The 12,046-nt window shown below is 36.4% G+C and overlaps 1 protein-coding gene across 1 annotated transcript in view; it reads left to right on the top strand.

Moving 5' to 3' along the window:
* The first annotated feature begins 306 nt into the window (after positions 1–306).
* LOC140341768 (cytosolic phospholipase A2 delta-like) overlaps positions 307–12,046 on the top strand; it is an 18,347-nt gene continuing 6,607 nt past the window's right edge. The window contains exons 1-11 of the mRNA XM_072427641.1: positions 307–397; positions 472–512; positions 1,661–1,721; positions 2,246–2,430; positions 3,880–3,981; positions 4,639–4,676; positions 6,759–6,894; positions 7,783–7,919; positions 8,251–8,473; positions 9,058–9,175; positions 9,815–10,009. Of these exons, the coding sequence (XP_072283742.1) occupies positions 307–397; positions 472–512; positions 1,661–1,721; positions 2,246–2,430; positions 3,880–3,981; positions 4,639–4,676; positions 6,759–6,894; positions 7,783–7,919; positions 8,251–8,473; positions 9,058–9,175; positions 9,815–10,009 (1,327 nt within the window). The remainder of the gene's footprint in view (positions 398–471; positions 513–1,660; positions 1,722–2,245; positions 2,431–3,879; positions 3,982–4,638; positions 4,677–6,758; positions 6,895–7,782; positions 7,920–8,250; positions 8,474–9,057; positions 9,176–9,814; positions 10,010–12,046) is intronic.

Below are 12,046 nucleotides of genomic sequence, written 5' to 3'. Positions count from 1 at the left end.
TAGCCCCCAGTGTGACTCGGGGTAGAAAAAAGTTGCTGAAAGCGGTAACCCCGAGTAGGCTGGCGGTGGGGGTCATCCCAAACTTGGAGTTAGGCTTTTCTAGTTCCATGACTGTTCCCTGTCAACAGAGAAGCTGTTTCTGCCATGTTTGCAGTTCCCTGAGTCAGAACTGCTCTGCCAAGCCTTGAATTTGCTTGTAAATTGAGATTTCCACAAAGCATGCTTTCTAGATCTGAAGGCTATCTGGGCAGCCTGGGAGTCAATGCCATATTAACATCATACAAAGGCACCTAAAGGTAATGCATAATGGCCTACATAAAACTCAAGGAGACTCGTTTTGCCTCTGACTCCAAGATAAGGAAACCAATGGAAAATCTTACAGATCTCAATCCAAAAAGTGATAAAAGTTTATTCTTTTGAAAGTAAATGCTGAGTTGTTTTTAGTTTAACATATTCCATTTTTTTGCTTAGCTTCAGGAAGAACTTCATGTAGAATTTCATCTGGTGGCCATGTGAGTATTAACATTGTTCAGTGTATAAGTGAGGGTCTTTGTACATAGACTTTAGCTTGCATCAGGACAACTTTGTATCCATTAGCCATACAAGGTTACAGAAATGGAAGGAGTTCAATGAGGTCTGGAAAAAGGATGAACGCAGGTCGGAAAGAGATTAAACACATCTGTAATTGAGTCCAAAAGGCCTTTAGAAGATTCTTAAACTGATCTCAAATGCAAATTGAAAAATTTAAACATTTGATTGTATACATCACCATCAAGTGCTTATTTGTAAATGATCAGAAATTCAAAAGTCCTGGTCAATAAAGGGTTGATGGGGATTACAGCTATCATTAGGCCTTATGTGGTATTAGTAAAATCTGTGACTTGGACACAAACATGAATCTATTGATTGTCTACATAAATTTAAATTTACCACATAGAGTGGACAGGGTGGAGGCAATTGTCCATTTCATGAAAAGCAAAGAGTTAGGAAGTACAGTAAAAATTGTTGATAATTTTTCTCTCTTTCACAGACCAGAAACAAGAAAGAAGGTCACAACTAATGGAGTTTTGGTGGTAAGCATGTGGATTAATATAATAAGGAATAAGAGTGGCCAGGAAAGTAGATGACAATCTTCCATTTAGGTATATTTAGGTTGAGGCGGATTTGATCTCTTGTCTATGAGGCTAGGCAAATGTCAAATATCTCACTATAGTTGGGGGGGGGGGGGGGGGGTATAGTGATCAGATAGGTAAAAACACTTTTTTTGATTGCTAATGATACCTCTGAAACAAGCAGCACCAGCTGTCTGTATATGCACCTACCTCCCATTCTCCTTTGCAATGTAATAAACAGTGCCATATATTGATGTTTGTGGAAATCCGAAAAATGTAGAATCCAGAGGTTGGCACATGATTCCCTGCAAGTTCAGCCACCTTCTAGTATCCATGTAAAAATATGGTGTTGGCATTCAGTCTTTGTTGCTCATGCCTGTGTGGGAAAGCTCTGATATTTGAAAGTTTGGCAATTCTGGATCACTATGATCATTTTGTGACCTCTTTCCCCAGAACAAAAAAAAACATTTTTTTATTTTGATTACTGTTAATTGACAATGGGATTTATAGAACATGTGCATGATGTTCATGTTGATTCTCTTCTTTAGTGCCCAGAGATGTTGGCCTTGGAGGTGATGATAGAAAAACAGAAGAAAGAAGCTTTTAAAAGTAAGTATGAGTAATTAGAAAATAACAACACATTTGAATAAAAAGTTATTAATAGTTATAATCTGTAAAATAAATTGTTAGATGCAGACTAACAAGTGTTACAAGAATTGTTTTTACAATCAATACTGGATATATGTGAATAGGTATGAATTGACAGAGAATGACAAACAAAACATAGTCCTTGTAAAATTAGAGTTGTCCATAATGCAACAAGCTATGCTCACCGTGGAAAAATCCTACCCAGTTTCCAGCATCCAACCACCCAACAGCATCCAGGGTTTGGTTTGGTTGATGGACCAGGCTGGTTAAGGAAGTGGGCAACCTAATTAAAATGGCAACATAGCCAGTCTTCACCCTAGAATTTTCCATAGGTGTAGATATCACTTTGAAGAATGTGTTGCTGAAGGATCATTGTGCATTATTAATGGATTATTTGGAATATTTTATCTGTTGCTTTTGAAGAGTTGTCAGAAATAAGGTCAATAAGGTTCAAATTGTATCTTCTGCCATGTTCTTTTTTTCAGAGAAAACAGAGCTGGCTCTGACTGTTAGAGGCTCCTATGAAATAGAACAAAGGATTTTGCTCCAGTCAAACAGCAATTCAGAGTCTGGATTACGGGAAACAGCAATGTTCCATTATCCCAGGGATTATGGAACAGAAATGACAGCCTGTGTGAACAGAGTCTACTCCTCTTTTGATGTCACCTTTGTAAGTAGTCTGGGATTTTTATCTAAGGTGTATCAACAGTCAAATTACGATATATGGCAATCTTTCTGATGGCTTCTTGGAAATTTCTAGGCAGAAGTTATGTTCATTTATCTCCATTGGAAGTTTCTAAGGAAGGGTGGTATTAGTGTTGGAGATTGTTTTTAACAGCCATACCCCTAACATAGTGGTATTTTGAGCTAAATTTCCAGGGACAAAAAAACAATCTTATATCAGTTAGTGTATTTATTATATGGTGTATTTGCTCTGTAAATAGTACCCAGAAAAAAATGAGGGCTGCTATTAGTGACTGGTGCCAGACTGTTTCTGTTTGATTCTGAATGGCTCACCAGGAATAAGCATGGAAATCAGAAAGAGTCAGATAAAAGTCAGAATTCCTGACCGGGACGCCCATTTCAGTACAAAAGCCATTGGATTTAACCGATAGCCAAGCAATTGGAATTTCAGAAGAATGGCAGAACAATGCAGACCATTGTACAGGATTCCTTACTGTATAAGAAAATTTATCTTGGCTTAATGTAGATTTTTTTTAATAAAAAGGTTTCCAATTTAAAAGCACACATTCACATGCATAAATGATTCATTCAGTGCTTTGCTAAGACATCATTAATATTCATTTGCTAATTGTGTTTTTACACTGATATGAATGTTCACTAAATTTCATAAGGACCTATTAACACTAATGTGCTTTGGTAACTCACAGTACAACACGCAGCACTGTTCATTAAGATGCTATTCATTTTGAATGGTCCCCCAACACATAAAGCAGCATAACACACTAGTAATGTTTTTCATTTTTCTGTACATTAATGCGTTGAATCAAAATGCTCAAAATGATTGGGCTGATTTGATGCAGTAAACCTTAATGTATGGTAATGCATTCCCTAATACACAAGGCGGTAATGGGGTCTAAACCTGAATCACAGGCAGATATAAAACCATTAGTAAATGCAATTATCTATACATTTTAAAATCAAGCAATATTTTGCTAAAGCAATATTTTACTATAACCTTGTTGATACCAGCCTACATTAATTATTTGTACAGTAATATTCAGAGAGAGAGAGGGCCAGCGTCACTAGCCAATCAGGCCCTGCTGCATGCACATGTGTGGACAAGAGGAGAGTCAGCGGAATGATCACTGCATCATGCAGCTACTTCACTGTCCAATCAGCAAATTAGAATGTGGTGTCTTACCAGTATCTTAACCAAGTTGCATTGATTTTGCTTTAGTGGAAGTTGAGGCCCTGCTTGGCTGCTCAGTATTACAAATACTTTGCCAGGTAAAATAAAGAAATCGCACATACATACTTTACCTGCACAATTATTTTCTAGAGTCAAATTCAGTTTTCAATATTGATAAAAAAGCAAATTAATGGGGCTGTAAGGAATATCTGCATGTTATACAAATTCTTTTTTCTTTGTTCTCAGAGTAGTGAAACTGAAAATGATGGACACAACCAAACTACAGTGCCGCTCACTTTAATATCTCCTATGGAGAATGAAACTAACATCCAGATACCCTCACTGGAGGCAAGTAAAGAATCTGATAAAACTGTGTTAAAATTGGTGATATACAGGTTTAGGCAAACTGAGGATTGGAATGCATGGTTCATTATTTAAAAAACAAAATTCAATTTCCATGCATCAATGTTATTTTTATTTATTGGACATTTGTTTTTTGTTTGTCTGTTTCTAGTTTCAATTCAATGTCTCCTTAATAACAATTTGTCCTCTGACAATTTTATATGTTGCATTTGTTAAAACACTCATCATTCCTGTGGCTGATTGTCTGAAAGCTGAGACAGTCAAGCTCAATACAATAAAGTTCTGGCAGCAGCACCAAAGAATGGTTTCCGGGAATATTCTGCACCTGTTTTTAGAGAAAGGAAACATGAAAACAAGGAAAATTGCTTCTAGGCATAAACTATGTTGTGAGGATTTTAATAGTCTTTTCTGCATTTATTACCTGCTTATGTCGCTGGAAATGGTGGAATGGGCCAATACAGCACACTTGCTGAAAGTAGAACAAATAAGAAAAAACTCCTTGTGCAGTAAGCCAAAGATGTTTGCTGGGGTTGCATTCTGTGGGCTTCAATAGGGTTCCATTTTTTTCTATGGAGAGTTACTGAAACGTAGTGTAATAACAAATGTATTTCCTTGTTCCTTATTACATTTTTCTCTTTACAGGTCAAACCATTGAAAGCCCAAATCAAAGTGAAAGAATGGTAAATGTTATGTTAATGAATAATGTATAGACATTGATGAGATGAGACTATAATGGGTGACCCATCAAACTTGGATTGGATTTCTTAAAATCATTTGCTAATATTTAGCAAATGTTTTTAATCCTGAATGAGATCCATTACAAGTTTGCTGGATCACTCAGGTTTACCCATGATAATGTATCTTCTGCAGTCTTGGAGAGATTTGATAAATCAGGCCCTATGCATTGAACAGTGGCTCATATTAGGTCATACATTATAATGTAGTACACTCACTGGTTTCCAACTGGGTACTTTCCAATGTAATTTGTTTTTGTCAGGTGACTTTGAAAATTATAAATATCATCTGCACTGCCCAATTATAAAAAACTTAAAAATGGCTTTACTGGTACAATATTGTAAATTAGTTTGCTTTAGTAATGACTGATATTTGTTGGAAATTTGTTGCTTTTTGGAGAGCATGGAAATGCAGAGAAGTATCACATGACTCTCTACACCTTAAGGAACAACTCTGTTGGCTCCGTAACCCAGTGTAGTCCTATTGAAATACAATGCTGGATATAGTATATCCCTAATAATAAAAATAATATGCCACTTCACAAAAGAGGTAGACTCTGACTAATCTGTATATAGACAATATTAAAGGGTACTAGACCCCAGATTAAATTCTGGTAATTACGGTCTGAACAACAAAATATAATAATGATTACAGATTACAGCAAGGCATAAACTGTATAAATTAAAATGTAATTGTAAAATAAGGGCACCTGACCTTCAGTCCCTTCATTAAGTTCCAGAATATTTACCAACCCCCAAACATTTAGTATATGCCGCATGCGGGAGATCGGGAATGCGCAAATGGAGCGCCCAAGAGCCTTCTGGGATTTCTGATATAGTATCCGGGGAGGCTTTTTTTTTTTGTAAAAAAAGGGTGTTGCACTAAAAAACAAACAAACAAAAGAACAGAATTTTTACTTGTTGGTAAAGGTTGTCTACCCTTTAATGTAAAGTGAAAATTCTGGGTTTAGGTACACTTTAATGATTCTTCAACAAAGTTAAAGGTAGGTGTACTCACTGGGTTTTCAATAGAGTTTAAAATGGTTGCACTCAATGGGTCTGATTTATTAAAGCTCTCCAAGGCTGGAGAGGATACACTTTCATCAATGAATCTGGGTGATCCAGCAAACCTGGAATGGATCTGGTTCAGGATTGAAAACATTTGCTAACAGACCTCAGATGATTCATTGACTCCATTTGACTTACCATCATCACCAAATGACCATCTACTGATCCCTCAGACATTTATTGACCCCCAGCTATTTTATCAACAACTTAAATAGTTCCATTGACCATTTGGGATCAATATTTATTACTCTGGGGAACCCATTTGTAGATACACAAATTATTTTTTATGTAGCTCATTATGTTGATATTCAAAGTAAATTTAACTTTTTAACTTGTAGAGCCACCTAGTGTTATATGCAAATAACGATAGGAAATAGTAACATCGATTGACGTAAATAATAGATTGATGTCCTCTTTGCATTCTTTTTTAAGCATTTAATTGCCTCCAGATATCTATCTATTGGTGTTAGGAAGCATTGTCCAAATCTTCCACTACAGGATTTTGATGTAATCATTTTGATTATGGTAGGCACACAGCAGAATCTAGGTTTATTGCTATATCAACAACTCTTAGCTTAGCACACATACAGCATTCTTATACCGCTGCAATTATAGTTCCCACAATGATAAAGAACATAAATATTTATCTCTGAGCATTTCATTATAGGCATTTATCATCATAAAGAAACTAAAACTGTAGTGTACATTTACAAAGGAGAATATTTTACTGTTCTCCAGAGTTGTTTTAGCTCTTCCAACACAGATATTTACATTTTTTAAAGAGAATTAGAACACGTAATAGTTTCTAATTTCTCTTGAACCATTGTAAGGGAACCCAGTTTTCAAGTTGTATACTTAATTAACATGATATTATGGAGAATGCAGACTTATAAAAGCTTAATAAGTTTATTGACCTTTAAAAAATATTGTTTTGTGTATATAAATGTCTTTGGCTTCCAGCCCAGAAAAGCTGGATGTGAGACTGGGGTTTGATCTGTGTGACAAAGAAAAGATGTTTCTTCACAAACGTCAGCAAGTTGTAGGTGAAGCACTAAAACAAGTCCTGCAACTGGAGAAGGATTTGGTGGGTGAAGAGGTAAGAATAGCAGTACAGTACATTGGTCATTTTTAAATACTTTCCACACTAAAGAATATATTATAGATTTATTAAATTGAATTATTATTCAAACAAATGTACATCTCAAACTCATCAACTGCCTTTCCACCAACTGTGTGCGGTGATTCTTGCATAGGCTCGATATGCCCAGCATTAGGGTGGGTTGAAAATTCTGAGAAGGGTATTTATCTCCCTTGGGACAGCAGTGCCTTCCTTTCAGTTCTGAACAGGGACCTTTAACAATAACTTTTGATTAAGCGGTTTATTTCCTCAACTTTTATTAAACTTACAGAACAAGCTTTTCTGAATCTTGCATGTTTTCCTGTTATTGTTACAGAATTCTAAATGTCTACTGACCTCGTCTGGCTGCTGCAACCTTTGCCTTCTTGTCTCCTGGCCATATTTGCACATCATCTGCCCACATCTGCATTCAGTCACCATTCAGCCTATCTACTTGTGCTGTTGCTTTCCGCGCAACATTACTCAATTTCCTTGTCTCCAGTGGGGCAGTCCTAGGGGCTACAACCTAGTAATGTTTTGTAGGTTAATCCAGTAGGAGTAGTAGTCCATCATCCCTTGAGAGTTGCTCCAGTGAAAATCAGGTGTTTACTTATCTAGTTTTAGGTGGGAGTTTGAAAATGAGTTGACCATAACAGTGAGCCGCATACAGGCCCATATCATTACCAATTAGAAACCATTGTTGCATATCATACTTGGGAGCATCTGGTCCTCACCATGAGTGGAGTTAAGTAGTTAGATCAAGAGTTAGATCTACTTATCTATTCTTATATCCCTGTTTTATAAAATGTAGTGGTTGATTTACTGTTTTTTCAATATTTCCTATTTTATCTTTTTTTTTACATATAGATCCCAGTTATCGCTGTGATGGCAACAGGCGGAGGAGCCAGAGCAATGTCCTCTTTGTACAGTCATCTGTGTGGTCTGCAGAGGATGGGACTGCTGGATTGCATCACATACATTGCAGGGGCCTCTGGTTCTACATGGTAATACAGCATTTATTAAACATCTGGAAATTTATAGCCAATTGAAAAATTTGCACAAAACTAGAAAAATTTGCAGACTATGAGATATCATATTCATGTCACGATTAAATAGTTACATTATACTTGTAAATACCTTTTTAGGATAGGACAGAAGTACCTGCTTATGTTTACATGAGCATAGAGGGACAGAATCTAGGTTGGGCTACCTTAATACAATATAATACTGACTACTTTATTTCCACATTTTACGCTCCATTCAGCATCTTAACCTTGATCAGATTTTATTTTGAAAAAAGAAAATATATTCGAAGTTGTTTTTTTTCCTTTTTAGGACCATGAGTAAGCTTTATGAGGATCCCGAGTGGTCACAAAAAGAGCTTTCTGATTCGATAAATAATGCAAAGAAGCAAGTAACTAAGAAGAAAATAGGCACCTTTTCAATGCAGAGACTGAAATACTATCGCAAGGAGCTTCAACAGGCTGCCAAGAATGGGCAGAAAACCTCATTCACTGACCTCTGGGGACTAATGATTGAATCAATGTTTCACAATGGGGTAAGGAATTATTTAAATTACATATGTCTAGCCTGTTAAGTTTGCATTAACTTTTATGATGATCAATTCTTATATTTTTACTTAGCTCAATATTGTTGGTAATAATGTTCATGAACTTTGGACCTTAATTTCTAAACAGTAGAAGACCTGGGAGGTGTTAGAGTTGGTTGGCTAGGGTCAAGGATTGCAGAGGGTGGCACAGTAACATACTGCATGGCTTTAATGTGGGCAGGCGTTTACTTTTCTGAATTCACTTTTCTTCATGCAATTTTTTTCTGTTTCAAATGTTACATAGGTTTAGGTTACATAGGTTTACAATTAGATGACCATTTTAAGGTCATAACAGTCTCATATTCTGTGATACATAAAAAAAACTTTGTCTGGGAATATAGTATGAAATCTTATCTGATATTCAAAATCTTTATTAAAAACAATAGAAATTTATGAAGGTTTAAGATTGGTGACACTTTTTTAGTTTGCATTCCTATCCAGTTAGTTTAACTCTACTCCTTTATTTTTCTGAACAATGTTTTATTTTGGATAAAAATGGTGTCATTGGTTTAATATAACTGAATATTTTGCAGAGAAATGAAAGCAGGCTTTCTGATCAACAAGCAGCCTTGGATAACGGACAGAACCCCTTACCTATTTACCTGGCTATGAATGTAAAGCAGGACACAATCAGCACACTGGACTTTAAAGGTATCCACCAAGTATTGGTTAAACCTGAAATAGAAGTAATTTGCTATTTGTTAGCACGTGTTTTCAATCCTTGACCAGATCCATTCAAGGTTTTCTGGATCACCCAAGTTCCCTGACAAAAGTGTATCTTTTGCAGCCTTGGAGACTGGGTATTGTGGTTTTCATTTCCTTGTCAAACTTTTTTAGCTACTGTAAAAATTTACTGAAGTAGCTGGAATTGATCATGGACACATGCCGCTGGCTGGACGTTGAATAGGGTTTTTTAGGATCCTTACCAATGGGTTTATCCAGGACTGACCAACAGTTGGTATACTGCAGCCCTAAATTTTCAAATCTTGAGACATTCCCACCAGTCATAGAATGTGAACCCATAGTCTGACAGCCTAAAAAAAGTTTTTTGTTTCATAAAAAAAAAAATCTATATATTTTTCCTCCTCTTGTAAAAGATCCCTACAATTGCTGATTGTTTATCAACCAGTTCAGGTTGAGATAACCAGTGGGTCCATAAGATATTAAATTCTCTCACAAACCTCAAAGGTTTTCTTCAAAACCTTAGGAAATCCATAAACCAATTTAATTATGTAATACATTAAAATAATTGTAACCTGGAATTACATAAACCTTTTTATTCTTCTCAAGATAAAGAGGATATCTTAAAGAGAAGAGAATCAGCTCACTTGAAAACTCGACTGTTCACCCCACCCGGAACAGTCAACCAACTTCTGAAGGGGGTACTGACCAACAGGCCAATAGATGGAGAACAGCAAAATTTCCTGAAAGGACTCCATCTACATAAGGATTATCATCAGCACTCACAGTTTACCACCTGGAAGGGTAAGTTGTGAACATAATGACGGTGTTGTATACACTGTCTCATGGCCATGTGATGTGTATGGTTCTTGGGTCAGAATAAGTCACAGCTCTATATTCTCAACTGGTTACAGTATGTTTGCCTTACCAGTGAAAAAACACATTCAAACATGGGCCAAACTAGCCATAGTGAATAAAGGCCTATGCTTAGTTGTAGGGTTCATCATGCCACTGTGTTGTTGATTTTTTGTTGCATTGGGGTCCACATGTACCTGTGCACCAGGGCTATTGAATACCTAGTTCTTTATACAAGGTAAATGTTATCTTTATTCAATGGGTCTGATTTATTAAAGCTTTCCAAGGATAAAGAGGATACACTTTCATTAGTGAAGCTGGATAATCCAGCAAACCTGGAATTGATCTGGTCCAGGATTGAAAATGTTTCCTAACAAATAGCAAATTATATTAAAGAAATCAATTCCAGGTTTGCTGGATCACCCAACTTTACTGATGAAAGCGTATCGTTGTTAGCCTTGGAGAGCTTTAATAAATCAGGCCTAATATTTTTATACTAGTTTACTGAGCTGTTGAAGGCCACAAAGGAATTACTGCTTTGATAAAGACTTAGGACATTTTTTGGAAATAGGCAAACATCAAGGTCACCATTTTATCACATCATCATTTCAAAATGATGATCAGACAGCCACAGAAGTTCAAAATTGCCCCTCCCAGAACATCAGGCTGCTGTCCCACTTATGTTGGTGGAGTTTAGGGAAAAGGAGCCTGCAAGGCTATACTCCAAGAAATTTGAACTGTTGGGATCTGGTGGTGGCTTCCCCAAACCTGGTGGGCTTGGACCCATTTGGCTTCGGCCCATTTGTCTAAAAAAATATAAGAACAAATATGGCCTTTGCCCATGGACAAACAGTTTAGGGAAACATTTGTTCCTAAATTTTTACAAATCTCATAGGATGTTTTTATTAATCAGCTGATTTAAAAAAAAAGTAAAAAAAAATTAAAGTAAAATAACAGCATGACATTCCATTCAGTCAATGCATCTCACTCAGAAGCATGATGAATAAACAGAACCTCTAGTAGTTCAGGAAACCCCTGACTTCCGCTGTAAATAGGAGCAGCTTTGTGGAAAATAATTACCTTTTTCCTCCACAAAATGTTCTGAGATGAGGAAATACCACTCCAAAATATTCTGAGGCACTAAAACGCATTAGAAGGATGAAAGGTGTAGTTTTTTTTAGGATCACAATGGTTCAGTACAAGATGTATTTTATTCCATGTTAGCATGTACATTAATTTGAATGTTGTCCAAAAAGTAAAACTAATGAAAGCAATGTAATGGGAAACTTTCCAAGGACAAATGCGCTGGTGATACCTGTCTGAAAATTCCACTGATTATGGAAGATTTTCTCACCAGTAGGAAAATTACAGCAAATACTTTTAATATGTATATAAAACTATGCTGTATTTGTCCAAGTGACCACTGTCATATGAAACTAAGAGTAGCAAAAATCCAGAAATTGATGGCAAGTCTCCCCAATGGGACATGGATCACAAAAACAATTTGCGTACTGTACAGGAAGTAATGTAAATCTCTGTAATAGGAAAACATATAAGAAAAAAGGGGTTAGGGGTTTCTCACAATGTTTTATTGCTTTCAGTGCCTTCCTGCTCCATTTCTTATACTGGGGAACCAGAAAGAGGATATCATTGATGTTTTAACTGTTTCCAATCTTTCAAAAAAAGAATATTTGTGTAGCGCACCCATTCTCAACCAGGGTTGTTGGGGGTTCCTCGAACTGTGGCTGCTTGATCTCCAATTTGATGATGTCTGCAAAATTCTGAAGCCAACAGCACTTGGTAGAGCTAGCTGCATGACTCTAATGCTGTTTTTAGGTGCCCATAAAGGTGGTATTATAGCGTCCATTATAGGGGGGCATCTTTTTTAATGGCCATCAATTTAAGAGGCCTATTTCCCCACTGACTCACAATAAATTAGCTTTAGCAAGGTTACCTTGAGATCTAAATTTAATTTTAAGGGTTCCT

Source organism: Pyxicephalus adspersus, chromosome 12, assembly GCF_032062135.1.
Source record: "Pyxicephalus adspersus chromosome 12, UCB_Pads_2.0, whole genome shotgun sequence".
NCBI lineage: Eukaryota > Metazoa > Chordata > Amphibia > Anura > Pyxicephalidae > Pyxicephalus > Pyxicephalus adspersus.
The sequence above is the reverse complement of the archived record's forward strand: the minus strand, read 5'-3'. Positions and strand labels throughout refer to the sequence as shown.